This window comes from Chelmon rostratus, chromosome 12 (assembly GCF_017976325.1).
Source record: "Chelmon rostratus isolate fCheRos1 chromosome 12, fCheRos1.pri, whole genome shotgun sequence".
Classification (NCBI taxonomy): Eukaryota; Metazoa; Chordata; class Actinopteri; order Chaetodontiformes; family Chaetodontidae; genus Chelmon; species Chelmon rostratus.
The window spans coordinates 12,443,204-12,468,038 of record NC_055669.1 but is presented as its reverse complement, the minus strand read 5'-3'; the positions used below and the strand labels follow the sequence as shown (position 1 = coordinate 12,468,038).

Here is a 24,835-nt window from a genome sequence, read left to right as displayed (position 1 = left end):
GGTGCGAGACAAATGTTGGCGTTGTACATTTGTGCAAACCATGGATGTGTTGAGACTTTGCATTTCTTTACATTTGAGTTTTGTGTTGTGAGAATGCTGTGGATAAGCTCTGGTTAGGTCTAGGCACAAAAAACACTTGGTTAAGATTCGGAAAAGATCGTGTTTTGGCTTAAAACAAAGAATTTGGTCACCACAAGCACAGCTGGAAAATGTCCTGACCTCTTAGCAGTTGTCTCAACCTGGATATGATACATATGAAATGTTCAAATTTTGTCCCTGCTTTGCAGAAATGTGCAATGGCGACATTTTATTCTGGCGCCTGGCTGGTGTTCATGGTCTGATATAGAAATGCAAGCCACAGCGAGAAACAACCCTGCAAGGATCTCTAATGTCTTCAGAACCTTTGCTGCCAATTTAATGTTGAATTAAGTGGCTAAAAACAAAAAGAAAATCAATTGTACTTTACTGTAAAAGGGAACTATTGATTGTGAATTACTGTTTTTTTTTTTTTTTTTGGAAACATAAGACCACACACCACATCTGAATATTCTCCATTTTTGGTCTGCTACATTGGCAGTAATTTGCATGCTACCTCCCTGAATGTCAGGAAATTCCAGTTTACATGCCATGTAAGATGATCTGCACACAGTCAGCGTGCTGGCTAAGTTGATATGTTTTAGATTTTGTGCCATATTTGAGTGCACAGTAGACAAAGAGACCAACCGCTGGGCCCGGCCCTTTGAGTCTCCGCTGCTGTCCAGCAAAACAAAGCTTCATTCACAGTGTGTGTGAGGAGAAAGGGCTTTCATCTCTGTGTATGTTTAGACAGAAGTCACTGGAACGCAGAGCCGAGAACAGCGTAGCGTCACACCAGAACCCGACGCAACTGAGTCTCACACCATAACATCACACCACAACATCAAAGATAAGGAGGAAAATAGATCTGGATGCATTGTAACTGCATTTTACTGCAAGAGATGATCAACACCAGAACATACAGGATACATATATATTCTCAGGCATGCTTCAAATGAGTAATATAAAACAGACACAGAGTAGCTGTTCATTGATGTAACAAAAATGATATTCCAAGTTTTTAATTCCTGAGGATGTCTGTCAAGGTTTTTGCCGCAGTTTGAGACTGATGGTTTGTTGCAATGATTCCCGAAAGGGTCATGAAAAGAAAAAGACGTTTAATGAGACAGGAAAGCAAAATAACATATTCCTGCCATACAAACTTGTTTTACTTTTTATTCTTGTGTTTTTACTTAATTGCTAGACAGTTTTACCTCTCCAGGCCTCTAGAAAAAATTCAAATAAACAATCTGAGATGAGGGATCAGCCTTTGGTTGAACTGGTCACAACTTGTTGACACATATTATAGGCTAAGGCAAGGCAGGTTTATTTGCATAGCACCTTTCAACAACAAAGCAATTTGAAGTGCTTTGCATAAGAGCAAACATTAAGGCAAGACGCAAAAGAAACACAAGATGTCACAAAAAGACACGTTTGAATAGGGCTTTTCTGGTAGGTTGTTCCAGATCTATGGTGCATAAAAGCTGATCGCTGCTTCTCCATGTTTTGCTTTGTCCCTGTGGACAGTAAGCAGGCCTGTCCCAGACGACCTGAGGGGTCTGCACGGTTCATAACGTAGCAGCAGATCAGAGATGTATTTTGGCCCTAAAGCATTCAGTGCTTTATGAACCCACAGTATTGAGGGGTCGCAGAGTCAAAGCGTTTGGGAACCGCTGGTTTATTGGATGTATTTTACTCTAGCCCTTGTGTAGAAGCCATATTTTCTTCACCTTCTCACTGTTTCACCCTTTCTCGCACACACATGCGCATTAACACGTCTTGCTTGTGTGCTTCATCACTTCTCCTCAAAAGGACGAGATGCAGCCCCACCCAGCATTCTTTACACATCGCTTCATTGTTTGTTTAAATCCCACACAATCCCAAAAACAGGGCGTGTGTCTACGGGTGAGAGAAGGGGAATTAGAAGAGAGAGCGATCAGGGTGGGACATGTTATCACAGCCTATCATCAATCAGGCTGCACGGTAGCCAGTGAGATTATTGTTCCCTGTTTGGCCTGGAGTGTGGCAAGTCTGATCTCACCAGGAGAAACACAGACTCCCACTATTAATGCAAAACAGGGTCCGGACTGAACTGACAAGAAGGCACACTTTACTGTAGAGCTGGCAATATAGCAACATAATATGTTAATGTATTCTAAAAGAAACTGAGCCTGGAAATAATTTAGCTTCATCATTACAGGTCTTAAAAAATATATATATACATACACACACACACATATATATTATTACTTTTACTAAGCTATTTATTACGAAAAATTGTATTTTACTATTGTAGTAATATTAGTCATTATATTAAGTCATCATCCACGGTTCTCTTCTCTAAAGTAATGATGAGAAAAACAAATGCTAAAATAAAATATTTGACAAAACGATATCTGAAACAATTGGATAATTATTTATTAATTCAGAGATCTTATAGTATAAACCGGTTATCATTTACTTTGTCAATCATCTTTCGATTTATACACATTAGCAGCAATTTTTAAGTCTCAACAAGCAATTTCTTCGAAATATTAGAATTTAATATGATATATTTTTCATTTTTGTCCTTTTGATAACATAGTATGGTCAGAATTCACTGGTCACATTCTCATCAGGTATTCTCTCACTGCGGCGTGAAAAATGTGATTTGAAGCCTTCTATGGATTTCCACAGCACGTCCAATTTTTATTTGCATAATTACCTTTGCATTGTGTCGGTATGATGAGATGATCTAATTCACTGCTCCAGTTTTGAATCCCTAAATTGAGACAAAAGAGCCAGTCAGTGACAAGAAATGTTAGAGATGATATCTTTCTCATTCATCAGCAGTGAGATCAGCTTTTTCATGATTGCTGTATTAGCAGCACAGATACACACACACACACACACACACACACACAAAAAGGCCAGGGCACAGGACAGAGGGGGGCAGTAATTGGATGCCCTCCACTCTTGGAATAGCTGTGGCTTCAGGGTCGGTTGTATCTGTCGTATTTCCTTTGCTGGGTTCCTGTATCTGCCAGCGATGGAGAAGATTCCAGGAATCACTGTGTTGTTAGAGCAGGAGTGTCTGGCTGCTCTGTTGCTGTGGACACCGTCTCGAGCTGCTCCTCAAGGCTGCTAATGTCACAAAAACAGCCACAAGCACGATGTGAGAGAGATGAAGTCTTCCTCCTCTCTGTCTGCCTCTCCATTTCTCTCCCTCCTCCCTGCCTGTGATGACCCACACTAATCATTTCTTCTGCAAGTTCTAAAATTTCCCTGACGCAGCCGTAGAGCCACTTCGACTCTCTCTCTCTCTTCCACCCGTGCAGCCTGCCGTTTCCTCTCCTGGGACCTGATCTTTTATTCAAAATGGCTGCCGGTGTTGGTTGATGGCTTTTTTTTCTTTGCATGATTCGGCAGAACGGCAAATATAGTCAGCTTAAGTCAAAGCCACCTTCTCAAACATTGGCTTCCCACCTTAACACCCACCAACGTACAGTATGCACTGCTGCAGTTGTGAATCCAGGGGTCGACAGGCAGGGTCATATGGGGCGATTGCAACATGAGCCTTTGCAACCCCCACTGCACACACACACACACACAAACTCACGCAACACAGACACACACTATCTTTCCACACACTCTCACCCTGCCCTTGCTGCATGCCATTGTCACTCTTTGGATGAATGCTGTTAGAACCTGCTTTCAGCTCCCCTCATCACTCACACACACATACACACACACACACACACACACACACACACACACACACACACACACCTCAGTGTTGTCAGTGTCAGAATTCTTCTGAATTCCAGCTCAGCTGATGTGCACACTTCACCTCAGCCTGGAAAGTGACTGTATGCTTGTGGTGAATTTCCCTGCAATCAACTAACAACCCCCTGAATTTCCCTTTTAACTAGATTTGAAGTCAAACTGACAAACTCTTCGTCCTTGTGCTCCCGTCTGAACCACGGCTGCAAACCCAGCTCCATGCATTCTGTAGGCCCCTGCCTTGTGCAACACAATCTGAAATCATTTTAAAAGGAGATCTAACGAGAACTTGAGATAGCAACTTCAGACAAGTGGATAAAACAAAATATCTTAAAGAGGCCCCCTTGCCATTTAAAAGGAGACCCCCCCCCCCTTTTCCCTCACACCTGTCTGCTGCTCCAGTGTCAGTGAAAGTGAAGGAGATGGGAAAGGGGAATGAAGTCACGACGGGGTATAGAGATGAATCACATGGGGAAAGCTCTGTCAGCGAGGGAAAGCGCAAGCTGCCACTGTCAGCTCAGCTGTGCCACAGGGCTGAAAGTAAATACACGTCTTTCCTAAACTGTGGACATGTTTGTCATACGTGCGTTGGCGTATCTGCCACCTGTTATACGAACCTGACCCCGACGTGCGCGCATTAATGTGTATGCATTCTTGCTTGCATGGGAATGTGCGTGTGTGTCAGACTTCTTCCTCCTCTTCTCCAGACTGAACGTATAATTGGATACTCAGAGCAGGCAGCAAAAAGGGATCCCTGTCTTAGATAATGATTCAAAGGCTTTGAAGTGTGACCTCCGGATGACTGCTGATACAATATATACGGATCATATGAGTGGAAAGTATTTATAGCGTTAGTTGGACATGTAGCTAAGCTGGACCTCATGATCTCCTGGGGCTAGCTAGCACACACACACAGACACACACACACAGACACACACACAGACACACACACACACACACACACACACACACACACACACATGTCAACATGTCCCTGGTGGGACTGACAGAAATAACAAGTTGTTAACAATTAGTGTTAGACTCAGCCCAGACCTAATGTGAGTTTGAGTGTCAGTGACATTGGGTTAGCTATAAACAAGGTAGCCTGATTTCACTGGGTGTATAATCCCCCTCTTCAAGAACACACATCCATTCATTCCAACAGTTAAACCATTTTTGATGTCATAATGTTTGTTTTTGGCTACATTCTCATGGGAGCCTTTGATTTATTAATGCTCTGTATATTATAGTATCTAATTAGTCTGCACGTGGACTGATGGAGAACAAGAAAATCAAAGCCTTGTTAATTGCAAGAGTCTACAGAAATGCTTTTGGCTCTGTGAGGCTGTGCTTAAGCACAACGATGATTTGAGCTCAATGCTAATGTCAGCATGCTAACATGCTCACAATTACAATTATTACATGCAATAAAATAACATGCTGACCAAAGTCCGGACCAAAGTGTTGTACAGACACCACATTTCCAGTGTGATGCAGCCTAACCTACAGTATATGTGTTGTTCTGACTCTCTTGTTCCATTTTGTCACCTCTGCGTACCTCCTTCAGGGCCGCTGTTCCAGGGAGAACTGCAAGTACCTGCACCCCCCTCCTCACCTAAAGACCCAGCTTGAGATCAATGGCAGGAACAACCTGATCCAGCAAAAGAACATGGCCATGCTGGCCCAGCAGATGCAGCTCGCCAACGCCATGATGCCTGGCACGCAGCTACCACCTATGGTGAGAGGACACACACGTATGAACACACCACAGCTACTGCCCACGGTGAGACCACATACACGTAAAAGCTCACACATATACAGCTCCTTCACTGTCTGCGTGGCTCTTTCAGCCTTTTGACCTGTCTTTCCATCAGTCCCTCTCTTTTCCCAGACGAAAAGCTCGCAGACGCTGCAACACGTCAGCATCTGTATATATTTGTACAGTCATTTCATCCCTCTACTTTTATTTTGCTCTCGTCCAGCCCATGTTCTCGGTGACGCCAGGCCTGGCCACCAACGCCAGCGCAGCAGCAGCTGCAGCCGCGGCCTTTAATCCCTACCTGAGCCCTGTGTCACCGGGCCTGATGCCCCCAGAGATCCTGCCCAGCACCCCTGTCCTCATGGCCTCCAGTCCCACCGTCAGCCAAGTCCCCAACGCTGCCGCTGCTGCAGCCCAGAAACTGCTGAGAACAGACAGACTTGAGGTAAAACACAGACTGATGAACAGAACCTTGTCTTCTCAATATTTTGTTTTGGGGCGATAATGTATCAGGTTGCGACGAACCAACCCACTCCTCCCAGAGAGTTCCAGGAAAACTCTAAACTGTACTTCATGATGTGTCTCTTTCTTAGTAGGAATGGAGCCGCCCAGGATGATAATGAGCCTGTAAACAAGACAAGTGTTGTTAACAAGCAGGCACACAAATAACGGCACTCTTTATTGGACTTGTACTGTTCCTGAAACTGAATTATAATATTAATAGCAGGTACCATTATGCAAAATAGAAGCTAATTAAAACAAAATTTAAAATAAAACCATCAGAGGTTCATAAACTCATAATATTTCATCAGCTTATAATGTCGACTACATTCCAAGAGTTGCTTTGTAATTAAGAGTTGTTTACTTTTTTCATGAACCCACTCTCACTCAGTCTGCCTTGTCTAATTCCAGCACACTTTGTGCTTTCATACGGTATGCTCCACAAAACGCATTAGACAAGCACCAGAGATGAGCCAAAACTTGCTGAATATTTATTTGAGTAGAAAGAGCAGTAACTATTTCAGTAGAGCCAGCGATAGTATTACAACAGCAAAGGAACGCGTTCTTCCAAGTAAAAAAAAAAAAAAGAACTCAGTGTAACATTTGTTTTGGCAGCATTGCATTCTGGTCTATGGAGGCTACTGTCAGCAGACACATTATATCCTCCTCCTCCTCTACGAAAGAAGCCTGTGCTATTGATTCTGAGAGACCTCCACTAAAATCAGACTTTGATGTTGCTACACTGGGACTATCTGAAATTTCTCAATGTCGCTTTTCCTCATAACATCTTTTCGTGTTTGGTCGCAAAAAAATCAAATAAATAAAAAAATCACAAAACCACACAATAGATCCAGAAATGCAAGGCACTTCCTCAAAAAAGCAGTTTTGTGGTATTTTCCTGTTGTAGAATGAGTTTCCTCTTTTAAATCATGTCAGGAGAATTAAAAAGCAACTGTTTATGGAGCATACATTTATATAAGCTCAGCCACAGACTGCTGACACACTCAGAGCTGAAAAGCAGAGTGGGTAATACTCGTGCGTTCATGATACCTCTAAAGTAAAAGAAGATGCTGCCCTCTGGTGTCTGATGGGCAGACATTTAAAAATGACTCACTCAAGCTCAAGAAAAATTGTACCCTAAGATTAAAGGTTTATTGTGTTAAAGTGCAAAAGCGTCAGCATAGCAAGCTCAGAGCAATATTCAGGACTCCATGTCTGACAGTTCCAGTCAAACAGGAAGCTCGAAAATGTTTCACATAACAAGAAGAATATGACCTTGCAAAGCATTTTAATGTGTTTATTGGCCTGCAGGTCTCATGAATTTTTAAGGTTAGTGGGTGATTGTAACTGTACACCTCTTATAATGACAAAATAAAAGCTTGATGAGTCATACATGATGTATTCTCCATAAAGACACAAATCCACAAAGCAGGAAATGCTCCACGTGGATCTACTTCTCATTAATTCTCTTCCTCTCATGTTCTTTCCAGGTGTGCCGGGAATATCAGAGGGGCAACTGCTCCCGGGGGGAGAACGACTGCCGCTTCGCCCACCCCGCCGACAGCACCATGATCGACACCAACGACAACACCGTCACCGTGTGCATGGACTACATCAAGGGCCGGTGCTCCCGGGAAAAGTGCAAGTACTTCCACCCGCCGGCCCATCTGCAGGCCAAGATCAAGGCTGCCCAGCACCAGGTGAACCAGGCCACAGCCGCCGCGGCCATGGTGAGCAGTCTGTACAAGCCCGGTCACACTCATTCACACCCACATGACAGGCTAAGGAGCAATTTTGAGGAAGCCATCTGCTATAAATCCAGTCACCAAGTAGGAAATACAGTATGTTCCGTGGCTCATACTCACATTCATGTTTGAAAGTGTCTCACCTTCCTGGTTGGTGCTATGTATTATTAAGCATTGTGTATTTTAAAAGTGTGCAAGTTGGTTTGGGTAAAATCTGCTGTGAATGGGATGATATGAAGAAGGATCAGCTGGTGGTGCACTATTCTGTGCTTTAGCTTTTTTCTTCCTAATCTGAAAAAAAAAAAGATTGTCTCGTTCCTTGTTCATCTCATCCCAGACCACAAGCAGAGAGTCAGTTCCTATGTCTGTCTCTCTCTGTCTCTCTCTCTGTCTCTCCCTCTTTGATGGCTTATTTGTGACACCATTGTTTCTGTGCTTCCTATCTATTACTTCTCTTCCTCTTGACATGATTAAAAAAGGATTCATTGTGCTTTCAGTCCCGTCTCACAGTAATGGCACCAGCGCATAATAGTACAGCCACACTTGTCTGTTGATCACAGTGTTTTCTACATGCTCTTAGTGACGTAGCGAGAGCTATGGGGTGACTCATTGTAATGTGACACTGACTATGATGTGCACAGTCAAACAGAAACCTGTGAATTGTGCTTCCATGTCATTTTCTGTCTGATTCGATTACCGAGACCCACTGTAAAGTAATGATTGAATAATATTCTCATCGCTATATTCATCCATCGTTGTGTGACAATAACTAATGTAGACCAGTAGTTATCATTGATTATGATGATCATTTAACTGTTGAGCAGTAGAGCTAGTGTCCACACTGTGCATGCCTTAGTCCTGTTATCCCCTTGTATATTGCATTCCAATGATTTGTTTTTTTATTTGTTTTTGTTTTTTCTCACCTATACCCAAACTGCACTGCTGCCCCCATGATGCACCTCTGCTTGCTGGTTTATGTTAATGCGCTTGAACCCCATTGGCCCATTGCCATCATGTGCTCGCTGCCTGCTAATTAAGACTCAGTCGGCTGTCAAATCACTGAAGCGACCCCTCGACGCAACCTTTGACCTGGTACTATGACCTTTCACCTTTTAGCTTGGCATGTGGCTTTGTTGTAGAGCAGTGTTTTAACCAAAGATACCTAGCTGTTTTTGTTGTCGTTGTCTCAGTGCAATGTCTGTTTTTTCCTCCTGTTGATCTGTCATTATTGCCTGTGATAAAATGATTGTGGCTTCCTCGGTTTAGGCTGCATCCAACATCAAATAACTCCCATCATGTAGAAATCACCCCAAAACACGAATTCAGATGTGGAATTTGTGAGAAGGAGCCACAATCAATTGATCACCTGTAGCCTGTTTAACAAAAGTCAGTGAGGGCTAGGGAAGTAGAGCTTCTATAATGGTGGCATGGCTTCAGTCTTACGTCCAAGTCAGTGGTCAGTGTTGTGGAGCAGCTCAATCAAATGTGTGCATGTCTGTGTTACTAGTGCATGTCAGATGGATAAGGGTGGGGCTAAGAGGAACAAGTCTTTAAAAACCATACAGGAGTGATCCCACCATAACAGATGATTACAGTTCAAATGATAGTTCACTCCATCATCAAATCTTGTCACAGATATTCAGACCTCAGGAGTGGCCTCCACGCCAAGACAAAAATCCCACATTCAAATATAGACATTGGAAAAATACTTATTATCTGACTCGTGTCCCTTGGCCTGAGACCATTCTTGACACTCGTCTGAGAGTGAACCATCACTTAAACATTGCTTACACACAGTTTATCATGGAGCTAGCAGTGCAGCCTCCCTTTCTCTGTGCTTCCTACCTGTTCCACCTCTTGTTAGCAGCCTTATTATTTTAATAGTTAATGCTTGCTTATGTTGCATTTAGTCAGCCCTAGGTCTACACAGTTAATAAACCATGTAAGCTTCCTGATAAAACAATGAATATATGAATGCTTGTCAGCCAGTAGCTCCAGTAGGCACCATGCTCCTGCTTGTGTAGTACTTGTGTCAGACTGCTGCTTGCTTGCTACTGATGATATGATGATATTATTGTTGTTGTTGTACACACAAGGATGTTGTGATGTTGTTTATATGATGTCCTCTAACGTATGTACCTTTTTTTGTTTTCTTTCCTGTTTTTTGCCTCTTTCCAACACACCCTCTGTCTCTTTTCCACGCACCTCTCTCTCTTTCTATCTCTGCTTTTTTCTTTTTTTTTTCTTTTTTTTTACCTTCTTTCTCACTGACCTCCCTCCGTCTGGCTGGGCAGGGCATCGCCCCTAGTGTCATGGCTCCCCTGCCCAAGCGGGCAGCCCTGGAGAAGGCCAACGGGGCCTCTGCCATGTTTAACACCGGCATGCTCCAGTACCAACAGGCCCTGGCCAGCATGCAGTTTCAGCAGCAGGCTGCTTTCCTCCCATCAGGTATGGCTCCCAAAGCAACCACCACTAGTGCTCTGACCACCCAGAGGATGCCTGGATCAGTCTAACCCGGCTCCTGCTTGGCTGGGGTTGGGCAACGTGGTAGATTGCAGTGCAGAGCAATTTGGTTGTGGACTATTTAGCAACTTTCGTTAGTTATAGGGAACTTACGCAAAAAATTTAACCTAAAAGCTCTCATTGATTCATACTGGGCCAGTGAGAGTTAATCATTTATATCTCAAAGTGCAGCTGAAAAGCTAAGAATGCTTCAACAAATGTGTGCAAAGCTTTGTATGGCACTGCATGGCCACTAGGTGTTAAGAATGGGTTAGAATGTCTTTCTGCCTACTAATTGCCTTAATGTAACTCCTACCAGCATGGATGTTTGTAAGAGAAAGAACAGAGCTTGTTTCCCAGTTTGTTAGAGTAAAGACTCCATGGTGTGATCACTCATATGTTGATGACATACCATTGCTGGGGCTTTTGGCTGGGGCTGGGATGAACGGGGCTGGGTGGGTTGGTTAATGGTGTCTTACGCCTCCGTTTGGCAGCAAACGGCCGACTGCAGAGTCTGGCTTCTGTTCACTATCTACTTCTGTCTAGAGTGTGTATACCATGTTTAATACTTGATAGCTCCAAGCATAGCCGCACTATCGCTCCTGTTGTATTACACATTCATGTGAATTGCACTTCAGACAAAAGTTTAGATTCACACTCTCATTTGATTAACAGACTTCCTTTTGATGAGTTCACCACTTCGCCTTTTTCCAATCACTGATGACTGTGTCCAAGAGATATTAACCTTTTTTTTCCCACCTTATCTCTCCCCTCACTCTAACGAACCTTGTGATGGGCTGTTTTGATTTCTCTTCCCTATCCAATCCACTTCCTGTTGCACTGCATGATGGGCAGGCTCAATATTGTGCATGACACCCGCAGCCAGCGTTGGTAGGTTCCAGCTTTCCTTCTCCAGTTATCTGTAACCTCATGTCTGTGACTCACACGTCATCAAAATCGAGCCGCCTGGTGAAATTTTACTGTTTTGCATTTATGCTGACTTTGTGATGTTTTTATGTGGGATTTTGGTGACCTGAGAGTCATTGTTTTGGTTGCGTGAAGATACTTATTATATTTGGAGCATAAGCAAAAGTCCACATAAGGAAAGACGAATATTGTGACATTATATGTATGACAGCTGTTTATAATATATCAATTTAACTGACCTTTATTTTGTCATGTCTCTGTGTATACCTACTGTATATTGCCTGACCACTCTCGTTCTCATGCTCATTCTAAACTTGGCTTTTGGCTGATCTAACCTGTTGAAACCCTTTTAAAAACATTTTTAAAAACCGAGGGAGTTCAATTATAACCTTCCCCCTTATCTCCTCTGCCTTTAAGAACATTTTGAAAGTCAGCTCTCGTCTAGTGTTTACCAAGAAAGTGCAATGTTCATCATTCTTTTGCTAACAATACAGAGAAATGTGGAAGTAAGTCGCTGCCGCTGGTACAGCCACGCTGTGTCACATCGAGCTCTCGAATCACAAGACCTCTTATCAGTGTCGGCAGAGGGAAGAAAGGGAAGCAGTTAAATCGAATCCCTCTCTGACTCCCCCTCTCTCCTCCTGCCCTCATTTGCCTGGTGTGTGTGTGTGTGGCTACACTGCTCCTCTGTGTATTTTTGCTTACATGATTTTCCCTCCAAAAAAGTTCCCATGATGCACGGTGGTACTCCAGCCACTGTGTCTGCAGCCACCACATCTGCCACAAGCGTTCCCTTCGCAACTGCCTCCACCAATCAGGTTTGCACCTCCACCGCCTCTCTCTCTCTCTCTCTGTCTCTCTCTCTGTCTCTCTCTCTCTTTCTCTCTGTCTCTCTCTCTCTCTGTCTGTCTGTCAGTCTCTCGCTCTCTTTATACCTCTTATCTCTCTCTCTCTCTCTCTCTCTTCCTCTCTCTCTCTCTCTCTGTCTCTGTCTCTCTCTCCCCTTCTCTATCTGTCTCTCTCTATATACCTCTTATCTCTCTCTCCGCCTCTCTGTCTCTGTCTCTCTCTCTTTCCCTCTCTACCTCTCTCTCTCTTCCTCTCTCTCTCTGCTCTCTCTCTGTCTCTCTCTCTCTCCCTCCCCTCTCATCCTGTCTTTCAATGCACCTGGACGATCTGGGGATGCTTGTGTTCTTACAGCGAGGGGTGGGTTGGGTAAAAGGCGGTACTCCCTCTTGTTGGCCTACACTAGAGTCCAACATGTGTACACATATCATACTGTGACATTTTTATGACATTTATTTCCATTTTAACTACAACGACAACATCCACACATTCCTTAGACTGTCTTTCTGAGAAAACATACTGTATTGTATATAATGTTTGTCCTCATTGTAACCTGGATTTTTGTCCTTTTCCATTTTGAGGACTCTTCCTTATCAAAGTTGACTACCAACGAATACATGCAATTGGTATGTATGAGGTAGTTTTTTTTACAGTTTTTAGAGCAATTCGCACAGCTTGTGCAACAGTCGCTATCTGTGCCCCTAAGTGCTTTGCTTTTTTTCTTTTTTTTCGCTGCTGCTTCAAGCACATAAAGCAAAGCTTTACCATGTTCCTCGTGTTTAAAAGACATATTCATTATTAAAGTCATATTAAAGAGTTCTAAAACCAGTCTGCACCGGTGAAAGGTCTCACGAAAGAGTAGGATGAAGCATCATGTTACTAGTCTTGATCCAGGACCAGTTTTCTGATGTGTGCAGGTCAACAACATGGAGGACTTAGATTTGCATGGGGGAGCCACCTCACTGACAGTTTCCCTTTGCGCCCCTCATCTATCCCTTCCCCTCAATCCTCCTCTTTCCCTCCCTGCTGTCCAGAAGTGTCTGTTAATTGTTATTGACATGTCACGTCTGAATGAATTCTGCCACGACTGTAGCCAAATTGCTTTTTCTATCTTGGCATCTCCGTCCTTTTCCAGTAATGAACTCATCTTAATGTGAAAGGATGTGTTTAAAACGTTTTGATCTGTGTTGTCGGCCAGCGTCCGCTTTGAGTGCTTTTGCGTTGGGATGCTTCATTTGATCTCTGTCTGTTTTCTACCCCCAGATTCCAATAATATCTGCAGATCATCTGAGTAGTCACAAGTACTTGACTCAAATGTAGTTCCTCTCAAGAACAGTGAGTTCCTATTTGAATCCTCACATTCTCTCTATTCATAACAAAGTTGGTTTAGTTTGTGTGGAATCATTTCTGCTCTGGTTTAAGATTTGTTTTCGTGTGCACACAGAGAACAGCTTGTAAATTCCCGCTCTCTTAAAGTTGCAGACTTTTAATGCAGCGTTTTTCAAGTGAAATCCGTCATGTCTTTCAGATCAAATGAATGTGTGCTGGCACCGTCCAAGCCAAAAGAGTTCAGCCTTTATGTACATAACCTTCAGAATGTCAAGCAATGGGACAAAGAGGGTCTGCCATCTCTCAGCTGGTCCACAGCGATGGTCTCATCACACGTGTAAACATCAAGGGTGCAACACATGATCTGTGCCATCTTCCCACATATCAACGTCGAGAAGAATTTGTTGTCAAATTCAGCGTCCAGCAGGGAGAAGAGGATATCTTGGTGCCGGGGTCAGTGTGTCTCCCCCTCCGTGGGGAACGCTCACATCACACCTCAGTGTCTGACTAAATCATAGCACTCAATTTGTTCTAATTATTATCATTACTGCACGCACACAAGGTCAAGAGCGTGGTTGCATAAAGCAACACCCAGTGCTGGTACGTTAGTAGACCAAGATCTTTCTTTCCTTTTATATTTGTTCTGCTTTATTCTTTTTTTTTAATTGATAGCCATATTTCATAGTTTACAAGTGAAATGCAAACATGCACCTTGAATTTGAATTGAAATCTGAAAGGCACAATGATTTTAACAGGAATTTTATTCGCCAAAAAAATTAGGCATGTACAGTATTGTGTTTTTACGGCTACTAGTGAAACTAGATGTTGAAATGAGGGTCTTGGACATATGAATGTTCTGGGTAAACCAACATACCTGTGTACCTTGAAAGCACAGCCAGGCTAGCTTTTCTCACCTTGTCATGTGCCATCAAGGCCATACAGCTAAAACCAGAGTGTTATCTCAGCAGTGTTATTTGTTTACCGAAGGTAAAAGTTTTGTATGGCTCTTTTTTTATTGTTTTGTTTTCAGAATCTCCATTGTGAGTGTTTTTTTTTTAACTTTGTTTTTCATTTCTCTAATTAATCAGTTTCAGAAGTGGGCTTCTCAACAATTTTTTTTGTTAATTTTGATGTTTTGTTGTTCCTTTAAAATCAAAAATGGAGGGTTTTTCTAAAGTTTGTCATACCTCTTTTCATAGACTAGTGTTGTTGTTTTTGTTTGTTGGGATTAAGTTGTCAAGTCCCTTGACTCTAAAGCCTGGTGAAGTAGAGGGTGTAGCTTCAATCGACATTGGGTTACCTTGTTCTCCCTCTTTTAAAGAGGAGTGATTCTAAAACTGTGTCTCCAAGAAGCACTGTTGAGCCATGTGTTGATGGGAATTTAAAACAACAGGCCCTGAAGGTCTATTAGGTCATTTAAGCCCCACGTGCACTTGAATGATTGTTTGTCTGGTCACCCTGTTTTAATTTCACAAACCCATTTTAAGTGAACTTTCACTTTTGAGGAAAATGCAGCACGCTACGTGTTTATATTTCCAAGCAAGAAATGAAGGTTCTCATTCATTTGTAGATCCGACAACAGAAACCAAAGCACAGTTTTTCCCTCCATCGCATTCACAAAGGGTTACAGACGCATCTGCAAGAGGCTTAAACAATTAAGGAAACATGTTTATCACCTTTCATTCATCAGTCCATTTTACGATCACCTCCCTTTTCTGTCTTCACAGACGTGTGTAGTGTGTCTTTACCGATTGTAATGTACCTAACAAAGCCTTAGATTACAATTAATGGGCCTCTGCCCAGTCAAATGTACTTTCAATCACCTTGCAGGTAAAGAACACCAATGATGTTTTATAGTTCTCTCACATGCCGCTTATGATCTTTTTTTTTGTTCTTTCTCTCTATGTAAAAGTAACAATTACTCTCTTAAATTTCATTGAACTTATGTGTTATGTACTACTTAAGGATTTGAATCTATTTGAGGTATGTAGTTGTAGATTTTTTCTTTTTTTGCCTTACTATATATTACTTGACAACATTGGTATAGCCGTTGTAGATTTTGAGATAGTATGACATTCATAACTTTTTCAAACCATATAAATGATAATGTGTTGAGTCAGTTTTAAATATTCACTTCATTCATATAGCTGGATGTCTTTTTCAGTTGATGTTACATTATCAGTTAATTTTGTTATGAAAGACTTTTTTGATACAAGGAATGAGATCAATTAATTTGCTGCCACGGCAGCATCTCTGAGTAGATGAAAAAAAATTAATGTTTTAACCAACTTAAATTTTCCTTGTAACATGTCAAGATCATGTTTGAAAATATATTGTACTGAAATATAGATCCATGTTTTAGAGTAAAAATTATTTTCTACTGTATCCATTTCAAAAAGATATGTACTTTTGTTTGAATATTTCTTAAGTTTGCCCTGAATGTCAGGCCAAAACGAGCAGTGAGATTGACGGGTGTTCGGATGTTTGGAGGACAGTGAGATTAGGAGGGAGAAAGCTACGACTTCTCTGGTCCGGAGAAGTCAGAAATGCTGCAGATGATGAGTTCTAACCTAAGGGACGAAGGTTGACTTTTTGCACTTCTGTATATAGTCAAATGAACAGAGAAAAAAATGTGTATCATATTGAGATATTATTTTGAATAAAAAAGATCTATAATTATAAGGAATTTTGCTAGATTAATTTAAATTCTTAAATTAGAAGACCAGCTAAAAAAAATTGCTTGCAAAGAAGGGCACTAGTTTCTTGGCCAATGCATTCAGAGAAAGCTATGCGCTTTTTGTCTTATTTTATCAGTGGCTAGTATTGCCAGGGAATGTTGCAGGGGTATAAATATCCCCATGTCATGCTAACTCCACCCCTCCTGTAGGACGACATCTCCAGTAATGTCCATATTTCATTTGTTGGACTTGGTCATGCAGTATTGCTGCTCCCATGGTACAGTTGATACATAAAACTATCAAAATTTGTATTCTATTATAGTTTGATTTGACTGCATGTAAAAGTACAAACATGTAAACAAAAGAAACTGCGTAGTTATGTAAAGAAAGATAACACATTCAGATTACAGAATACACAGTAATATGTTGTTTTTGTTTCAAATTACACATACAGTAGATAACATCCACAGTGGGGAGAAATAATACTTCAAAAACAAGTCATCTTACTCTTGTGTGATACAATATTTTCCAAGCAAACATGTTATTTAAAGAATGATGAAATATTAGCACTCATCCACCCCAGATACTTTCTCATATAGCCATATAATTACAGTGGACACTGACTCACGGGAAGCTGTTCCTGCTATCATAGCTGTGCACTCAGCAGGTGAAGGCTCACCAAATGTGTATTTGGCAAATTAGTCTTTGAAATGAATGTAACAGTCACAGTCAACAGTCAGCATGTTTCTGACTCGAGGCTGCTGTATAGTCGCTACACAACCAAAGCACCATTTTCTCCAAACCAGATGTTCAGCAGCCGAGGTTCCTCTTCCCTGCTGAGGGCACACGTACGCTTTGACTGCTTTTTACTTGTAAGTGCAACCACCAATTACGTATTCGCTAACAGTTGCCACACGATAATGTACTATTCTGTCTTCAGATTTGTTTATGCACATTTTATTGTTGCCATAATTGACTCTTGCTGTATGGATGAAAAAAACCTGAAATAAACAATATTTGATTTGCTCATGCAACAGTTTTGTGGTCGCTGCCTCTGATGTGTGAGTCAAGTTAGGACATTTCAGTAAAATCCAACTGAATGTTTACACTGTTGCCCTGTTGCCTCCTCTCTGTTATAGCTCACAGGTCAATATGCAAGTATTTGTCTCCCATTATGTTTATGCTCAGTTCATATGTGAAGGGGACAAACTAGGACAATGTATTCCATGTTGTTCCTGAACTTCAACCTCATGAACAATTATCATCACCTTGAGGGTACAGTGACAGCCAGACTGGAGCAGCTCCGCAGAGGCCGATGCATGACAGATGTGCAAGGTTAAATTGACTGTGCTCAGGGCGATTTTCATGAGACAGTGTGCATTAACTGGGTCAGAACAGATTATGAAAAAGTTAAATGAAGCCCATATGAACTCTCAACATGCCTCCCATTGTATATGAACATTTGGTATTTTGACAGAGGTGGAAGTGAAAGTATTCAGAGCCTTTGATTCAAGGAAAAGTAGCAATACCACACTGTGAAAGTACTTCATTGCAAAGAAAGTCCTGCAGTCAAAACCTTAAGTATGTACAAGCACAAAAATGCTCCCATATGACCCATAAATTAACACTTAATCCTTCAGTTTATCTGAAACAGGAAAGGGTTGAAAAATAACAATCTGAAAAGTAACTAGAAACTAAAGCTGTCAGTACAAAGTACTGACGAGTACAAAGTGCTTTCACTCCCAAACTGACTGACAGGATTTCTAGTATAAATACTGACACAAAAACTAAATCTATATATGCTTTTATTTTCACTTAAAGTTTTCCATCTACAACTCAATTTTTGCAATTACGTGAATCTATTACTGTTACACTATGGTTATGTAGGGACAGGACATAACATTGTCATCAATCAGATAATATGAGCAGATTATGATATAGAATAAATAATAGAAATCTCATGGTTCCTTCTGACTGAATAATCTGATTAGAGTTGGGCTACATTCACATGTTAATCAGGAAAAAAAAACATAATATTCTTTATACATACTGGATTGTAATGGAGTAGAAGTATCTCTCTCTCTGGATTACAATCATTACAACTCATAATGTGCATATTGTGGGACATGTGCAATATAATGGACATAATCAGTGAACATTTTGAATTAACCAAATTAAGTAATAATTTTTACTTTTTTTGCATTTTAATTTATATTTCCATCTCATATATTTGGTCGCTTCCTACTTTTCACTGCATCTTCTGCACAACAAGAAAAAAAAATAGTGAAATAAAAATATAGAACTAAGATATGCAGGATAAACATCTGTAATACAGGATAAACATTCGAGCAGTTAAATATGGGCACAGTAGTGCAGTTGTGCAAAACAGTGTGCAACAGTCAGTTTGTCCACACTTGGGTCCAGCATAAAGATTATATATATATATATACGTATATATATATATATACGTATATGTATATACGTATATATACGTATATGTATATACATATATATATATACGGATATGTATATACGTATATATACATATACATACATATGTATATACACGTATATACATGTGTATATATATATATATATAACTATTTTTTCCCACGTGCTTGTGTACATAATAGCCCTATTTATGCATCTATTCTTTATCTTTATTTGCTCAGCTGCCTTGTTGTTAGCTGTTACATTAAGACAGTCTTGTACGTGTACACATGCTTGGCCAAACAAGCTGATTTGGATTAAGTAAAAAGACGTTAAATTTGAGTTTTTAGTGCAGCACTTGAGTAAACTATATTGTAGCATGGCTGTGAATCCACCACTGGACCGTGAAGATACTTGTGTAAACTGAATAATGAGTTAATTAATGACCTCATTAACATGCATAATCATAATTACAGTGCCGGGGGGGGGGGCAGCTCGACGGCCTCTTGTGTTCGGGCAGTGACCGTGAGCGTGTGCGCCGGGCCGGGGGTCACGCAGACTGGGCCGCGGACGTGCACGCGCCTGTGGTGCGTGTCCGGTCATGTGACCGCTGGGTGACGGCTCCTTTAAGAAAGCGGAACTGAGCGTCGGCTCGACGCGCTGAGGATGTGGGCAGGAAACGCCATGCAAGAGCGAAGGGACGATCACGCTTCCCAGCGCCGTTGCACAATACAGCGCGATGAAAATGTGCTTTAATCCACCGCGCTGAGGGTCCAGGAGCGGTCATTCTCCTCGGACCTGCGCCCCGCGGCCGCCACTCAGCGGGCTTGGAGGATTTTTGCCGGCGTGGGATTCGACTGCGATCCGAGCGAGAGGGCAGCCTTCCCAGCCTGCTCGGTTTGAAAACATCGGGGCTGGTCAGCGGGTGGGAGAGGGAGCAGGCTTCGTCGCGGAAAAAGGAGGTGTCTGCCTTTTTTTCTCTCTCTCTCTCCTTCCTTCTCCCCCCACAGCCATGAGGGAGTACAAAGTGGTTGTTTTGGGGTCGGGCGGAGTCGGTAAATCCGCGCTGACGGTCCAGTTCGTGACGGGCTCCTTCATCGAGAAGTACGACCCCACGATAGAGGATTTCTACAGGAAGGAGATCGAGGTGGACTCGTCCCCGTCGGTGCTGGAGATCCTGGACACGGCGGGGACCGAGCAGTTCGCCTCCATGCGAGACCTGTACATCAAGAACGGGCAGGGCTTTATTTTGGTTTACAGCCTGGTGAACCAGCAGAGCTTCCAGGACATCAAGCCGATGAGAGACCAGATCATCCGGGTGAAGAGATACGAGAGGGTGCCCATGATCCTGGTGGGAAACAAGGTGGACCTGGAGGGGGAGAGAGAGGTGTCTTCCGGGGAAGGCAAGGCGCTGGCCCAGGACTGGAACTGCCCGTTTATGGAAACTTCAGCCAAAAATAAAGGATCGGTCGACGAACTGTTTGCGGAGATAGTCAGACAGATGAACTACTCCACGGTCCCCAGCGGGGGGGACCAGTGCTGTTCATGTGTCCTGCTCTAAAACACAGCACACACACAGGATCAGTGCATCCGGCCTCGATTTGAGCTTCTTAACTTGTCCTGCAGGCTTTTTCTTTCCTTTTTTTTTTTTTTTTTTTTTTCAAAACTCCTCTCTGCTCACACTGTTGTCTTACTGTTGCACACAAACGAAAATCGACAATGACAACAATCGATTATGTATTATAGTCTGGAAAAGTGTTTACATGACCAAGTACTTGAATGTTTTGGGATTTTTTTTATAGCTTTGTATATGACACTTCTCTGGAAATGTGCCTCAATGGGAATGTCTTATTGTGAAACCTAAGAGACACCTGTTTTCTGGTTATTTCTTCTTGTGTGTGCGTGTGTGTGGTTTTATTTGTTGAGTTGTGCCGTTGCATCTTTTGGGCTGGGTCCATCTGTCTTGGAGAGTGGTGGTTTTAGGGAGGGGGGGGGCGGGGTGTCATGCCAAATCCCAGGCAGAGCTGGGATTGGTCACTTTTAGGACACCTGAAAGTGCTTAAAACTGCTCTTAAACGCATCAATCACCACTCAAGCCTTGCACAGGTTACTCAAATTTATGTCCCAAAAAAGGTCAAGTTTGATCCAAGAGGCGCTGACCCACCCACCCACCGAGACACTGTAGGCTATTTGGAGCTGTGGACTCTGGTGAAGTTGTGTTATGCCTACATATTTTGCCCCCCAGTCTGGTGAAAGTGGATTTATGATGGAACTTGCACTTAGCTGACGGTGTCCCTCCTCAGTGTGCACAAACAAGGACCGTAGTGCATTGCTGTCGCTGCATGGGGAACGCCACGACCCCGTGTCAAGTGCCTTCCTAAGAAAAACTCCTGTGACTGTGCCAACTGATGAGCCCTACTTCCTCTGCAGTGCGTCTTGATGGCAATCAGAACTTTTCAGCAGTTTTCAGTATACACTCTAGTTTCATTTGGTGTCAAAGTGTGGAGAGCCTCCCCCCATTTTACTGTCAGGAGGCTCCGCTTGTAACAGACCTGCTGTTTCAGGGTCAGATTCAGGCCGTTTCTCGAGGTACTAGTCCCAACAAGAACAACAGAGTAACCTTAACCCACTAGGATTTTGATTCAGTGAATGGCAAGCCATGTCTGTATTATCTAGAGGTTTTTTTTCTTTTCTAAAAATGTGACATTTTTTGACTTACTGTACTTGTAATTTTCCCTTTGGACAAATCTTCTGCCATCCACCTGTCAGTTTAAAAGACTTGTAATACAAAACGCATTTTACGTAACGCTGTGTGCTGTGCTTGCTCTGCTGATAACATAAAGTGTTTACATTTTACTTAAAAGAGTACTTTGAATTTGATCATCCCTTTGAACAATTATAGCATGGCAACAAGTAGCCAATGGATGTTGATAATTAATAGTTTAAACTGAATATCTTTGGGTTTTGGGCCATTGTTCATATATAAGTTGTTTAAAGACCTCTCTTTGTGCCCTGGGCACTTGTGATGCATAGTTTTCAGTCCTTTTCCACATCTCGTACACAAATCAATTCATCCAACATATAGCTAGATGGCTCAACAATGTAATCAATCAGTCATAGCCTTTCCACTGTTTCAGACAAGCTGTGGCTTCTCTTGGTGTGCACATATCATGTGGTAATAGATGTGGCGCTGCAGATGCCAAACAGTATCTCAGTTGTTTGCAAAAGTGACGTACAGCTTTTAAATGTTTACTGTTCGAATGGCGAACAGCCTTCGACACCTAGTGAGTATTTTGGAGTAAGTGACCATGGCCCTTGTGGCCCTTATGAATAAAAAAACTGCTCAATCCAGTTGTTTGGTTAGTGGGCAGGGTTTCCAGCACGTGTTATTAGCTGGCGAGAGCTGTTTCTTCCCGCCGCATGTTTCCTAAGCTGCCGAGTGCAGGACAGAGAGGGCCTTTTTGTGTCTGCAGCAGAGTTCAATCGGCCATACATGCTGCAGACTGGTATTCGGCAGGCCACTCCTCAGACCGGCCAATGAGCTGCCACCTCAAGTGTCTCTCTCTAACCACAGTGATCCAAGGTCAGATCACCAAGCTCAGCCGAAGGGCACGCTCGCACTATTCAGGTCCTATGTGAAGAAAAGGTTGCTTCAATGAGCCAGGCAGTGCCTGCTTTGTTTTCATAATGGCCCTCTGCAGTAGCCACAACTGTCAGTGCAGGGTAATAGTAATTTCTGTTTTAAAGGTGAACAGTGTAAGATCAGTACCTGCCAACTTAATGATGCTGTAGGTGGCCTTCGTTTCTCTCTGTTTGGCCAGAGAGATGTATTACCTTTCACATAAATCAAACTGAAGATCAGTAAGATGAACATACAGGAATAGAGTAAAATGCAGATATGTAGGAGTCAGCTCATGCTAACTTTGAGTATCACGTGTCAGACGTTTGCCCGTCATCAAACCCAACAATCCTGCAATATTATTTTTCACAAGGCTTCTGTAGATCCCTAAATCAAAAAAAGGAACAGACGGCACAAAAGAAGCTGTAAGGTGTGCCAAACTGATTCAACTTGTTGATTAGCAACTGAGTTTTGATCCTAGCAAGCAAATGTACTGTGCTTATGTACAATTTTGAGGTACTTTACTGACTTTATGTTTCATGCTACTTCATACTTAAACTTGACTACATTTCAGTCTGAAATACTGTACTTTTTCCTCCACTACATTTGCATGAAAGCGAGAATAACTGGTTGCTTTTCCATTCAATATTAAGATTTCACATAAGAAAAACCGCATTAAGACATTTCACAAAATACAATGCATTATTATGAAACCAGTGGTTCTCAACCTACTTTGGCCTGTGACCCCTTACACAAAAGCAGTGTGTAGTCAGATACATTTCAGATTTCCTATGAGCTGTCAGCAGTGAAAAGATTTCCCTTCCAACCTAGGATGATTTCATTTAAATTATGTTTAAATGCCCAAAGTGGCAATATTCTACAATATTTTGTGCAAATGTGCCAAAAATGACCGACCCCTTTAATCATCTCACAACCCCCAGTGGTTGATTTTGTGAAGGAGCCTGACCCTTAAACTTGATTAAACCACCTAACTCTGTATAAAGTGGTTAAAACTCCACCTTGATCAGCTACAACAGTAAAAACAAGAATTTAACAAGAGTTTAAAATATAGATACCAAAGAAGAAGTACTGCTGTCTGTCTGCATGACTGAAATAATAATAAAGAAAACAGGTTTCCAGAGGTATTTCATAATCTGCATGTATTTTTCAGCTCACCTTGGTTTCATGCCTGCAGGCCATGACCTGTAAGGTGTGTCACCAGGGTGGAGTTTCCCAAGAAAACCTCACATATACAGTCCTACACAAGTGTTCCCTACATCTGTACTTCTCCCTACACAGATCACTTTAGTGGCGTGTTGCTGGTGTACAGAGGGGCTTTTGATTTGTCTGGAAGCGGTGGTAACAGTGTGCTGTCAGCTTGGTGCATCAGGATTAGAGGGTGTGAAAGTGGTGTGCACACACAGCTTTAAAAAACGTGGAAATTCTGCATGTACGTCATATTCTGCAATAGCAAAGTGCTGCTTTCCCTTCATGATATATTATTACAAATTCAGTTTTCCAGCTGTCACTTAATCTTCAGAGCTGGAGGTCTGCTTAAAAATCTGACACCATCTTTCTGCTCAGTGCAACACTACACCAAACCATACTGTTTGTCCGGAGTTTCACAAGCTGCATTGCATAGATAAAAGCAATTTTCAATTTAGCTTCAACATTTAACCTGTTAAGGTTAAGTCTGAAGCCTCTGTGCCTATAAAACAGGCTACATTAGCATTTCATGCATGCAAATCTATCAACCACAGCTTACGTTGGGCTCTTTCAGTACATGGAGAACAGGAAGGGTGGATGGCAGGGCACTTCCTGCGTTGCGGTAACTTCACCTCACATCTATGACATGTTGAAACAGACACACAGTTCCTCTTAATCATTTGAAAACAAGTGGCTTGCATCGTCACAGCCCGTCGTCTCTCGGGCGCTCCTGTCACAGGACATGACCCCAGCCATTTAACGCTAAGAGAAGCGCGTTCTTAATTCGGCTCGACCTGAGCCAAACCTCACACGCAAAAATATCAAAGTGAGAAAGAAGCATTTGATAGAAAATGAAGGGGAGAGACCGGGAGGGGAAAAGGATGAATGGATCTCACTTGTGTGTTTGTTGTGCGTGTAATGGCTCCATGTGATTAGATTTGAGCAAAGAAACTAGCAGGATCATATGACACTAATTCACAGTAGCTAATTGACATGGCTGGTTATTTATGAGCTTTTTGGTCAGGCAGCCCGAGAAAGAAACAGTTGTATTCGAAGAGATCATCTAACTTCCCTCAAAACACAGCCACCTTCCAACCACTGCTGACACGTCTTCCCTTAAACACCCTCTTGCTGTCGAAGGCCTTTCATGCATTTATTATTGAACCACTGAACCACACAAACTCAAACCAATGACAACTGACAGCACACACACTTCGTCTGACCCCAGCTGCAAGAATGGGTTCACTGTACGAGAAAATGGGGAAGTGAGAAAGTCTCCTTTCATCTCAAGTCTTAACGTCTTAATAAAGTCTTAAAGTCAGGAATTAAGCATAGACTGTATATATCAGGAAAATGAACACTTGAACATACATCAGCATGATAAGAGCTACATAAAGTGACAGAAACAATCTTAGGTAAAAACTTATTTGTTACCTACTTTGATTTTTCCACTTTG

The 24,835-nt window shown here is 42.2% G+C and overlaps 2 protein-coding genes across 26 annotated transcripts in view; both read left to right on the top strand.

Moving 5' to 3' along the window:
• mbnl1 (muscleblind-like splicing regulator 1) overlaps positions 1–17,158 on the top strand; it is a 52,448-nt gene extending 35,290 nt beyond the window's left edge. For 5 of the 25 annotated variants that reach the window (XM_041949187.1, XM_041949186.1, XM_041949210.1 and 2 more), the window contains 10 exons: positions 5,405–5,620; positions 5,820–6,041; positions 7,588–7,827; positions 8,881–8,934; positions 10,137–10,290; positions 11,200–11,235; positions 11,998–12,089; positions 12,699–12,743; positions 13,381–13,452; positions 13,646–17,158. In XM_041949187.1, the coding sequence (XP_041805121.1) occupies positions 5,405–5,620; positions 5,820–6,041; positions 7,588–7,827; positions 8,881–8,934; positions 10,137–10,290; positions 11,200–11,235; positions 11,998–12,089; positions 12,699–12,743; positions 13,381–13,437 (1,116 nt within the window). In that variant the 3' untranslated portion in view covers positions 13,438–13,452; positions 13,646–17,158. The remainder of the gene's footprint in view (positions 1–5,404; positions 5,621–5,819; positions 6,042–7,587; positions 7,828–8,880; positions 8,935–10,136; positions 10,291–11,199; positions 11,236–11,997; positions 12,090–12,698; positions 12,744–13,380; positions 13,453–13,645) is intronic. The other 20 variants (XM_041949190.1, XM_041949192.1, XM_041949195.1 and 17 more) reach the window with 20 other exon arrangements.
• Positions 17,159–19,192: 2,034 nt separating this feature from the next.
• LOC121615052 (ras-related protein Rap-2b-like) lies at positions 19,193–20,418 on the top strand. The gene has a single exon (XM_041949213.1). The coding sequence runs from the start codon at positions 19,567–19,569 to the stop codon at positions 20,113–20,115; it is 549 nt and encodes a 182-aa protein (XP_041805147.1). The 5' UTR covers positions 19,193–19,566; the 3' UTR covers positions 20,116–20,418.
• Positions 20,419–24,835: the final 4,417 nt, after the last annotated feature.